The sequence below is a fragment of the Salvia splendens genome, chromosome 5 (assembly GCF_004379255.2).
Source record: "Salvia splendens isolate huo1 chromosome 5, SspV2, whole genome shotgun sequence".
Taxonomy (NCBI): domain Eukaryota; kingdom Viridiplantae; phylum Streptophyta; class Magnoliopsida; order Lamiales; family Lamiaceae; genus Salvia; species Salvia splendens.
Genome location: NC_056036.1, coordinates 29,725,991 through 29,738,012, shown reverse-complemented (window position 1 = coordinate 29,738,012; position 12,022 = coordinate 29,725,991). Strand labels below are relative to the sequence as shown.

Genomic DNA, 12,022 nt, shown 5'->3' with positions numbered 1-12,022 from the left:
TTTAGTATACTGAAAGCATCTTTCGAACGCTTGTATATGTAATCACTCTTTTATCCACTTGTTACCATTTTACGAGAAAGAATATTTTGTTACAATGTATTTTGCTTATGTATTGCTTATGTATTTATGAGATGTTGAAATGCGTTTTTCTATTTAAATACATAGTTTAAGCAAAATGAGTCTAAGTCTTCTGCATAGTAGACGAGTTGTGAGCAGCGTTCACAGTAGGTAACTTGTCGGTTCTTGCAGAAGGAAAATTGTTTCACAACCTAGATAGGCTTTGACTATCTATCGTGAAAGGTTGCGACGTCAGTCCGAAAGTTTCCTTACCTAAGGAAATTAACGACGTCGGTGTGGTATAACACTGAAAGGATCAAACAGTGAGATAAGTCTTTCTTGGCTATTTACTGAAAGACGAGGTCTCGGTGATTGTCGTTTCTTAATCATTGTTGACATAACATTGAGCATACAATATTAATTGAAAACTACTTTGACTTATCAAATGGTGAGGGAATTTCGTTTCCCAAGAATCCTGATAGATTGGGTAATGATCATTAATGTGTAAGTGGTGCTAATATTGTTATTGCAATGAATGTGTGCTGGGAGAGGCCAATATGATAATATCCTCAAGAGGTGTTTAGGAAAAGGTTTTATTATTCAGAAAACTGGCCAGTTGGAATTTATTCCATGAATAATAAATAATGTTTCTAAACTAGATCACTCTTTGAAAAAGAAATTAATTAATAATAGTCAGATAGCAGACTTGATATTAATTAATGGATATTTATATCTTTAACACGGGAAATGATTTAATTAAAGAGGAATTCCCGGAATACTCGTAATTTCGGTTTGGACGGGCAGTCAATATTATATCTATAGTGGATGATAATAATATTTAAGTTTGGGCTTGAATTAACTTGCTTTTAATTTAATTAGTGAAAGCCTGAACTGTGGCCCAATCCAATCCTCCACAGATCCCTGGTCTGGCCCAAAATAATTAACTTAATATAAAAAGGAGAAGAAGAGAAGACAGATTAATTTATTCTACGTAAAAATTCGATCTCTACAATCTGTAGAGAGAAATTATCGATTTTTTTAGGGTTCTTCCGTAGAGATTTCTTTCTTCAATTCTTCTCCTGCTTTTGAGGATTTGACAAGCTTTGCCCACACAAAGGTCAAATTCGAGTTAAAAGGGAACAGATCAGACGATCCGTGGTAGAGACGATTGAAGAAGGAGTTCGAATTCAATTACTTGAATTCATACGGTAAATCATTGTATTTAATGGCAAAGATATTCAATATTATCTGAGATTATATGTTTATAAACATGTTTCTAGTTTACAATTGGGTTAAAAACATGTTTAGATGTAAATCGTTCAATCAAACTAAATTGATTTCCGCTGCAAAACTAACATAAACAAGTTCTACAATAGTGACATGATCGTTCTTCAAACAACAACGATGTCAACAAGTAATACACAAAGATCACCTCACCCCCACACAAGCCTACCGTTTCATCCTCGCCTTCCGGAACTGGCTCTCCCAACCAACCACTTCCACCAACCGTACTTTCCAAACGCCATGTACGTAGGGGTGAGCAAAAAAACCGGAAACTGAATATCCGAACCGAACCAAACCGAAATTTTGAAATTCAGTTCGATTTTTTCAATTTTTCGGTTCGGTTCGGTTGTAAAAATAAAAAAATTTCGGTTTTTCGGTTCGGTTTGGTTCGGGCGAAGAAAAAAACCGAATTATATATATATTCTATTAATTTAATATATTATATTATATATAATATATACATATTCTTTTAATATATTCTACTATATAATATATATTATATGTATTATTAATTTTATATTATATATAAATATTCTATTAGTATATATAAAATAAAATAAAATACACATATATAAATATATATTTAGATTATATTTATTTTTTTCAGATTTTTCGGTTTTTTTCGGGTTTTTCAGTTTTGTTCGGGTTTTTCGGTTTTTTAAGTTCGGTTTTCAGTTTTTCGGTTTCGGTTTTTCAGTTTTTCGGGTTCGGTTCGGTTTGGATTTTGAACTAAATTCGGTTTTTCAGTTTTGGCAAAAAAACCGAACCGAAACCCGAATGCACACCCCTACATGTACTAATTCATCAATCAATTCAAATCCAAAATTAGATTAGCAACAAACTAAATCTCAATTCCTCTCAGATGCTAGACAGATACAAGCAGCATGCTCAAATGGTCATCGTGTAAGAACGCACACTACATGTTTGAGAAATTTCAAAAGCTTTTTATCGAAGCAGCCGCCGTCTCGGTAGCCACAGCCGGAATCCCTTCCAACTTCCAGCGGCGAATCATCATCGAAAGATGGATTTTTTTTTTATTTAAGATGGAACCAGATCGGAGGACAACTTGAATTGAGCCATGGTTCCATCTGAATTATAAAAAAAATCCATTCTGATTCCATCGGAGGACAACTTGAATCAACCCACGGTTTACCATCCTCGATGGAATGTTGTGTTGTACGTCACCACTGAATGTCAAAAGAGAGCTCTCCGCGGAATTAGGGGGGCCTTTTTTGTGAAAAAAATATACACCAATTTGGGGGAATTCAATTTATGTTAGGGGTAAATAAGTCACTTGATGTATCACAGATATACTCCCTCCGTCCTGGACTACTCGCATATTTCCTTTTCGCACGGAGATTAAGGAATGAGTGTATAGCAAAATCAACAATTGCGGCGGTAGGTGATAATTTTTACTAAAAATGGAAAGAGTGCAAATAACTTGGGACGCCCAGAAAGGAAATAAGTGCAAGTAGTCCGGGACGGAGGGAGTATATATCACAAATTTGGAAAAAAAATTATTCTGGACGAAAATGAAAGCTACAGTGCGAGCCTTGCAATTTTACTTGGCTTACAAGATTGCTAACACATTATCTGAACACATGAAATCCATCAGATATAAGCCCAGAACTGCCTATTTCATGGAAGGTGAACACCTCCTAAGCATTAGAGCATGCACAACGGTGGACGGACGGACCAGAACTGCCTATTTCATGGAAGGTGAACACCTCCTAAGCATTAGAGCATGCACAACGGAGGACGGACGGCGTCCGTCCGTCCATGCCGCTGGCAAGAACGAGACCCGCCGCCGCTGCGCTCGCGCCGCTGGCACGGCGCTGCTCGCTGAAGCGGAGCGCGAAGAACAAGAATACTACGAACAACATATGTCGCGGCGAATACCCCCACTCCTCCTCCTCAACGAACTAGATCAACTCGCCGCTACATCCATCGTGACCAGGAGAGAGCCCACGAAAGGCTCGTTGCCGACTATTTTGCCGACCAGCCGCGGTTTCCGGCAGATTACTTCAGGCGCCGTTTTCGCATGTCAAAGTGCTTGTTTATGCGAATTGTCAACACATTGTCCGCACGTGTTGAATTCTTCCAAACAGGTCCAGATGCAACCAGCCGGCAAAGTATCACGCCGTTGCAGAAGTGTACGTGTGCCATCCGACAACTCGCTACTGGGCAAACGGCCGACCTCTTCGACGAGTATTTGCATATCGGTGAGTCCACTGGAATCCTTGTCTAAAAAATTTTTGCGATGGCGTTCGTTCAGCCTTCGGTGATGAATTCCTTCGGGTACCCACCACCGATGATTGCCAAAGGTTGCTTCGTCTTCACGAATCAGTCCATGGTTTTCCCGGAATGCTTGGCAGCATTGACTGCATGCATTGGAGGTGGAAGAATTGCCCGACTGCTTGGAGGGGGCAACACTTAAGCGGTCACACAGGCGGTGGCCCAACACTTATCCTTGAGGCGGTCGTCGACTACCGCCTATGGATTTGGCATGCATATTTCAGCGTTGCCGGATCCAACAACGACTTGAACGTGCTCTATTCTTCACCACTCTTCAATGTGTGATGAATGGTGTAGCACCGGCGATCGACTTCACCATCAACGGAAATGCATACCACATGGGTTACTATCTCGCCGATGGTATCTACCCAAGGTGGCCGAGTTTCGTGAAGACGCTCAGCAACCCGCACGACCCGAGACGGGTTCTTTTTGCGCAGCGTCAAGAGTCCGCGCGGAATGACGTCGAAAGAGCCTTCGGGGTCCTTCAAGCCCGATTCAACATTGTGAAGGCCCCGGCTTGGCTGTGGTACGTGAATAATATCACCGACATCATGTTCACGTGTATTATCTTACACAACATGATTATAGCCGACGAAGGACCGAGTGCGGCTAGCTTCTACGACGAGGATGAAGCCGGAAGCTCAACCGCGAGGTCTCCCCCATGCCGAGGTGTGCATACGACGGTGGGCCAGAGGATCGAGACAAGACACACAATGCGCGATACCCGAACCCACATTGAGTTACAAGAAGACCTAATCAAACACATGTGGGCGAAATTCGGCAACGAGTAGTGGTTTTTTTAATTTTAGGATTTTAATTATGTCTTTTTAAATTTATTTGTAATTTGTAATGTTATTTCGGTTTTTTTAATGAATTTTCATATTATGGAAATGTTTTTGTTTAATTGAATTTTAAATTGAATTGTACTCGTCCTTGCGGAAGAACACAGCTGTGGGTGTTGTGCTCTTGCCAGAGAGCAGGCAGAAAAAGTGGGGCCGAACCCACAACCGTGCTCGCTGACAAGAGCACGGTTGTGGATGCTCTTAGACATTAATTCATCTCCATCCATCCCGTTAATTTTTAGGATGTCCCAAATGTAAATACTTATTTTCATAAAAATAATATTTTAAAATATTAATATATCCCTATTTATTAGCTCTTTATTAAGTGATCATCAAAATCCAGTCTCTTACAAGTTAATTCTCGACTCAGATTCCTAAACTATGAAGATTGAAAGAATTTCAAAATTTGACTAATACGTGGAATTTAAGGGTGACTTAATTACATGTTGCAAGACAGTGCCAAGGTTTCATTATTATAAGTTGGCTAAAGCTTTATAACTTCAAATGCAATTTTGCCATATAAATTTTGAAAGTTTGCTCCCTTTCTGCCATCATGTATTACTACCTCCATCTCACTCACAATAGTTGATTTGAAAAATTTGTAAAATATGAAACCCATTTTTTACACTGATTTTGTAATAAATGTGAGCGAAGTGAATTAGTGAAATGGGATCTATTTTCCATTTATGATAAAAGTGAAACAAGACTCTTATTGCGAGACAGACCAAAATGACAAAATATAACTCTCATTGTTAGACGGAGGTAGTACAAGGATTGTCAACTATTACATCATACTTTCAATTGTGTTCCAAGTCTAAATTTTGTTATAGTACTTCATCCGTCCACCATTAAGAGTCTCAGCTTACCATTTTAGTGTGTCCGCTATTAGGAATCCCAGTTCATTTTACTATAAATGGTAGGCAAAGCCTACATTCAACTAACCCATTTAACTCGCATTTTATTATAAAACTATTATAAAAAAAATAGATCCACGTTCCACTATCTTTTTCCATCCACTTTCTTTGTTTCTAAATGGAACTCCTAATGAGAGTAGAAAACATGTGCCTCCTTATAGAAGTGGGCTTAGACTTGGGCCGGGTCAAAACCCGATAAAAATAAGATAGAAAATGGGAGCACTTAATTTCCTAAGCAATGAATGACAGCGGCTTCTTAAAATCATTGAAGGAAACAACCCAAAATGCCTGTTTTAGACCAAGTGTAGCCAAAAAAAAAAAAGTTGCAAAAATATAGCAATTCTTGAATCTAAGGAAAATAAGAAGTTATGCAAAATAAGAAGTCATGCAAAATATGGTTTGCCTAGAGTTGAAGTTCATCTTCTACACAACGAAGACAAAGGGGAGCATAATTTTAGACGCCTATAGTGTGTTATGTATAAGATGATCTACCAAGTAATCAAGATACTCATACTTACCTGAGGGATACAAAAAATCCTACTTTCCGCTCGATTCAGCGCCATGCAAAAAAGTTCTTGTAGGCGATGGTAGGCTATGACGAACCCGCCCATCTGCTCTGATCCCAATTCATTGTAGTATATATGTACAGATGTGACGAGGAGGATATTACTGGAAGATTCAGCGTCGGAGTTCAACCCTAATGCTGCTCGTGCTTCACACGTGCCTTCAATATTCCGGGAAGCGGGGATGAGTTGGGAGGCCTACTCGAGATGCTTGACCCGGAAGGATGAGGTCCTTGAGTTCGGTAGCTAGTCAGCATGCTGCAGCTCTCGCCTCCATCTGAAGGGATATTTTGGGCGGTGCCATCGTTTCTTGACTTTTCAGCGAATTTCATTGCCTTGAGGACATAGTTATCATCGTGTAGCTCAAAGGGAGTGCTGCAGTTGAGACATAATTATACAATGGAAAAATAAAATATCGCAATTCTGTAATTACCCAAATGTGACATTACACTGCCCAACAATAGTAATGTAATTGAGTTCCCTTACCTATTGAAATCAAAATGCACCAGTTGCATGTCTTCTGATATTTCCACCTCCACAGTAGCATGAGGACGAGTCTACAGTTTTGCCAAATCATCGAGAAGCATTAGATTCGCTACAAAAAACACACCTTTTGGAGGTACAAACATCAGCATCATCTAGCAGTTTTAGGGAAAAAAACTACAAGCATCGTCATGGGTTTGAAAGCAAAAGATAATGCAGCTCGGTCGAGTATAGTTCAAGAGCAGTAGTTCAATCTTTCAGAAAACACCATTACGGTTTAATTTGAGTTCCAGTGATGCCTCACTAAAAGTCATAAGAATATGAGTTAAACTTTGACCGAATAACGATTGTAATTTTTCTATGACTTTTGAATGGTTGGAAAGGCTTTTGGCTGAAACTGACATAGGCTACACTTCCAAAATATGCTCACTAGTAATGTTCGAATGCAGGTTCGATACCTATAAAGACAACTATAACTCTAACACCAGTTTCAGTTGTCCTTATTGTAAATCGCAAGCAAGAAAATCTCAGCAAAACATCACTCAACTCTACCTGGACCAATATAAAAGGCAATGCAACTCCACCAGTCGGAGTGTTTCCTGAACCATATAGTTGCTTATTGCGCTGTATGAGGTTTTGAAGGCCAACATACTGCAACAGAACATAGGGCATTAAAGAATCAGTTATGGGACTACTCAAGAATATATTATACACAAACCATGAATCATACCCACTTACTTGTTCCTCCAATTCTTCCAGATATGCTGCTTTCTTTTCAATTCGGCTTCGAACTCCAAGGCGTTCAGTCTGCAATCAATCATTCACCAATTGAGATTGGATTCACAGGAGTAGAAAATTACTCTGGCTTTGACATGATAAACGGGACGTGGAATGAGAGAAGGATGGTAAAAGGAACAGAGAACACTAACCTTCAGTTCTTCAATGTCGTCCAAACTAGTCCGGGGAAGACCCTTCCACTGTATATCCTTTTTATCTTTAGAGATTATATCCATTGCCATCAGCACATTCAAAGCATCATAAACCCTCCGACGAATGTTTTTCTCATCGTATTGTTGCTGCGACTATATTTCACAAACGGAATCAAGTATAGGTTTCAGAACCAATAAACACATATGGATCATGATTAAGTACCTGATCTGGAGATGCAAGACTATTGTTGGGGTCAGAAAATTCAGCAACGAGCTCATCAGCCACCTAGAATTGCATATTTGAAGTCAGATTAGATATTAAACATCAGCATACTTAAATTAACATTGGACTAAATACAATAAACCGATATCAAAAAGTGGATCCAGAATTGTTAAGAAAGAAAACAAATAGTACTCCCTCCGTCCCAACTAAAGTAGGTGATGGAATAAAGTTATAACGATTGGATGTTTTGTTTTTTGTCAAAAAAAAGGAAATGACTCAACTTAGTTGGGACATCCCAAAAAGGAATACGACTCAACTTTGTTGGACCAGAGGGAGTAGCTATAAATTAAGAAAAATGGTGCTTCTGTAGCATAAGCAATAGGGAACGAAACAAGTGGTATTTACTAACCAAAGATTGAAAAGAAAAGATCAAACCTCGTTATATGTAGTTCTTCCTTTGCTTTCCACTTTCTCGCAAACTATCCACAAGAAGAAGAAAAGTTAATACCATATAATTTTTACTGATAGCATATTCCAAGACACTTACAATTCACTCTTCAAAAGCACAAAGTGATGAAGAAGTCACAGAACTTTCTACAAAGATAATGAACAAGAAAAACCAAAATTCTTCATTGTGTATATCAAGTTGCGTTAATCCTACACATTTGGCCCATGCCCCTCTCAACTTATCTTACAGCTAAACTTTCGGAATAGAAAAAGGAAGATGCTGCATCTGATCCAATTGTGGGAACAGTAATAAGTCAAACAAGGTTTCCTCAGTAATTTGGAGAAAACTTTAAATACAGCTATACTATTATGTATGTGTGTGTATATATATAGGGGAGCAGTGGAACACTAGTGTCCTTCCACCCTTGAGAGTAATAACATACCACTAATATAGTCCCTTGGATCTTGAATTACATGGCCTAGATTTCCCCTATACGAATTGCATTACACCATTAAGAGTATTGCATTCCAGGGCTAAACTTTTCCACCTTGAAAAAATCGGTGGTATCATATATGGAAATCCCTATAATTAAGGCGGCTTTAATCATATATGGAAATCCCTATAATTAAGGCGACATAGATGAAATTCGATGTGTTTTTCTATTCAAATATCAGATTCTACATAACACCGCCTCTATTATGTTATAATGATAGTAAGTTCATGATTAATGGAATAACAAATTATATATAATGCACACTTTGTAATGTTGCAATGCAATATGTTAGTGTATACAAAGCCTAACGAGTTTTTGTAACGCAAATTATAGATTGTTTTGATGCAAATACTCTTGTAAACAAAATAAGAAAATGATATAAATACTCCATCCGTCCCATAAAAATATGGGCATATGTTGTGGTACGGGAATTAAGACAAAATTGGTGAAGTAAGAGAGAGGAGTAGAAGGATAGATAAAGTAATGTTAGTGGATAGTGGACCTGCATTATTATTAGTATTTTGATGGAGGTATAAGTTGTAAATAACTTGATGTATAGGGGTAATAAATTGTGATAACTTTCCATAAATGGTAATGCCCATATTTTTATGGGATGAACTAAAATGGAAAGTGCACATATTTTATGAGACGGAGGGAGTATTAATTAAGAACTTAATGTCATATCTATCGAAAATTAGGAAAAATCGACATTTACCTTGTTGAGAAATAATTACTAGTAAAAGTACTCCCTCCGTCCCACCATAATCGAGTCACTTTTCTTTTTTTGGGTGGTCCCACCATAAGTGAGTCATTTCCTTTTTTAGCAAAAATAATACATTTCCTCTCTCACTTTATTCTCTCACCTACTTTGTTCTCATTTTACTCCTCTACTTTTTTTCTCTCACACTTTACACTCTCCATTTAACTCTTTAAATACCAATTTCTTAAATCTCGTGTCCAAAAGATGCGCCTCGCTTATGGCGGGACGGAAGGAGTCTGATTCAGAAATAACCAAAAATATCAAGCATCCCTAAAAGGCAAAAACTTTCGAAAACAAGGAAAAATAAAACGTAATATTTTTACTGTGAACGAAATACGGTATTGTTTAATAATATTAATAAAGGAAATAATATCAAAAGGGAATAAAATCAACGCATATCGGATATTATAGAAAACGTAACTTACCATATGATAAAAAGATTACTTCCATAATTTCCGTACTTTCCATAAACAAGTAGAAATTTAGATTACATAAATACCCTTCCTTATTAAATTTATATAATAATAATTGAAATTATTTATTGCCACATGGCAATTTCTAGTGCACTGGCTAAAAAATCAAATGGCTTAAAATCGATGTATGTTATTAATTTAAAATTAGTTACTTTTAAGCAATTCCGTGTATACATATATGTGTTTGTGTGCGTGCGCGCGCTCAGGAGAATACGCCTTAAACTTAATATTCTAAGCATACTAGTTAACTTTCAGTAATCATACTTATTAAGTATGCAAAGGAAGGAGATGTAAATAAATAGCAACCTTTCATGCTGAACTGACGAAGCCCACGACCACTCTTATCACCTCCAACTGCACGCTGTCCTCTCTTTTTCTTCCTGTTCCTGTTAAAATTACAGTAAATTACAAACTATAGCAGGCTTTCAAACTCATTTTATGGATTTTAATAAGATATCTACAGTTAAAAAGGGCATGGATCGCAAACTACGCTTGTCATAGTCTTATAACTAACAATGTCTATCATCCCACCAAAGCGACCAACAGCTAACAAGATTGAAACCTTATGTTACATAATCGACGCATTACAATCATCCTTGAGTAACAGCATCGAATTCACAAACTGGCCCAGTAGTCCCTCAAACTCGTGTTATGGATGTTTAATATGACATCTCAAATAGAGAATGCCATGGATTACACACTGTGCTCGGTGTTATCTTACAAATATTAAATAACAATGTCTATCAGTTCATTGTCTTACAAAACCACATACTAACGAAGTAATCCTATATCGCATCAAAATCACATAATGAGCCTTAGCTCCACCTTGAATAACACTCCCAAACAAGACAAGATCATCCTATTCACTTGAACTCTAGCCTAACAAAACAGCAACCAAATCAAACTCCCAATAACTAACAAAATTCAATGCAAAAATCTACAAACCACAAACAAAAAGCAAGAGGGGTCAAAGTCTCACCCAGCAGTCCCCTGAGACCCTGCATCATCTCCTTGGATATCAAGATTGTTCATCCGCATTATCGCACTATCACTGACCGTAGTAGCCATAGCAGCCTCACTCCGGCTGGAAGGCGACCCCACGCTACCGCTAGTTGACTTGGATTGACCGCCGGAGACGATGGTGCCCCATGACCTGGTGGCTCCACCTAAACCACCACTCCCTTTAGAAACCGTTGACGAGTTCTTATTCCCATCTTCTTGAGTACTACTGTTGCTGTTGCTATGATTCCCCATTTTCACACAGCAATTCACATCAAACTCAAGCCAGACCCAAAATAGTCCTAACGAATTCACCCAATTCCTAGCCTGTGAAAAAAAGCTATCGAATTTAAGACATCAGATGAAAATTGGGCGAAAAAAAAACAATAGGTTTTAGGAGAAATTCTGCACAGATTGTGGTCTCAACCACAATTGGGAAAACTCCAGATAAAATTGGGTAAAATTAGTTAAGTCAGCCCATGAATTTCTATAAATTAGGGGTTTTTCAAGTAACCCACGAGAGAACTGCACCAGAAAATGAACACAATCACCAAGTAAGGAAAAATCTTTACCACGAAGCGGATTTCACTGTGTTGAAAATAAAAAAAGGGTTTCGAAGGCTAAATCAGCTGTTTTAAGTGGTGCGATGCTGTTGTGATTTTCAGTTCCTGAAAACCTAGATACCCAGATTATTATAGAATAAAGCTTGTGGAAATTTGTTCATTCTGTTAAAAGAGAGAGAGATCTGTCGAAAAGGGGAAAAGATGAGTGCGACTCTCTCAAGCAAAGAATCGCACAGGGAAAAGTGGTTCCTTTTCTTTACTGATATTACTCAATTTATTTAACTGGTTTTCGACAATTTGAGAAAACTAAAAGGGTTATTTTAAAACAGTAAACTTATAAATGCATGATCTTTTAGTTTTGCAAAAAATTAATTTAGGTACCAAACATATGATTTTTTTGCCCGGAAAGGTATTTTATCTTTGTACTTTTTTTTCTTAGTTTCTTTTTTTCTTTAATAAAAATAATAACCTTCATTGGGAGGTAGACCCAATGATGCTGATTTTTACGTGGGGGGCTCAAATTTTGAATATTTTTCGATGTTAGTTTCGCCGGAAGATGCTACAACATATATGACAGAAATTTGCAATAAATATAGATGAGTTATGAGATTTATTAGAGGAAGTGTAATAAATACTCCTTCATATTTTTTTAATATAATAAGAATGATTTTCCATTAATTTTATTTATTCCATTCA

At 37.5% G+C, this 12,022-nt stretch overlaps 1 protein-coding gene across 2 annotated transcripts; it reads right to left on the bottom strand.

Annotated features, from left to right (window-relative positions):
* Positions 1-5,742: 5,742 nt before the first annotated feature.
* On the bottom strand, positions 5,743-11,579 carry LOC121802038 (transcription factor-like protein DPB). 2 transcript variants are annotated; one of them, XM_042201576.1, is made up of 10 exons: positions 11,336-11,579; positions 10,744-11,090; positions 10,071-10,144; positions 8,026-8,069; positions 7,591-7,653; positions 7,368-7,520; positions 7,177-7,245; positions 6,991-7,089; positions 6,442-6,512; positions 5,743-6,330 (listed from the first exon to the last, which is right to left on the bottom strand). In XM_042201576.1, the coding sequence occupies exons 2-10, from the start codon at positions 11,016-11,018 to the stop codon at positions 6,090-6,092; spliced, it is 1,089 nt and encodes a 362-aa protein (XP_042057510.1). In that variant the 5' UTR covers positions 11,019-11,090; positions 11,336-11,579; the 3' UTR covers positions 5,743-6,089. The 2 variants fall into 2 exon arrangements, with proteins under 2 accessions (XP_042057510.1, XP_042057509.1); XM_042201575.1 differs by having other exon boundaries at positions 10,071-10,150; positions 11,336-11,578.
* Between the last annotated feature and the right edge of the window lie 443 nt (positions 11,580-12,022).

Bases quoted from the DNA above. Each gene is read 5' to 3' on its own strand.
- LOC121802038 (XM_042201575.1), bottom strand. From the start codon at position 11,018: ATGGGGAATCATAGCAACAGCAACAGTAGTACTCAAGAAGATGGGAAT. The intron at 8,070-10,070 runs GTTGCTATTTAT...TCTTGTGGATAG, and splicing joins TCGTCAGTTCAGCATGAAAG to TTTGCGAGAAAGTGGAAAGC. The intron at 6,331-6,441 runs GTAAGGGAACTC...TCTCAACTGCAG, and splicing joins GTGCATTTTGATTTCAATAG to CACTCCCTTTGAGCTACACG.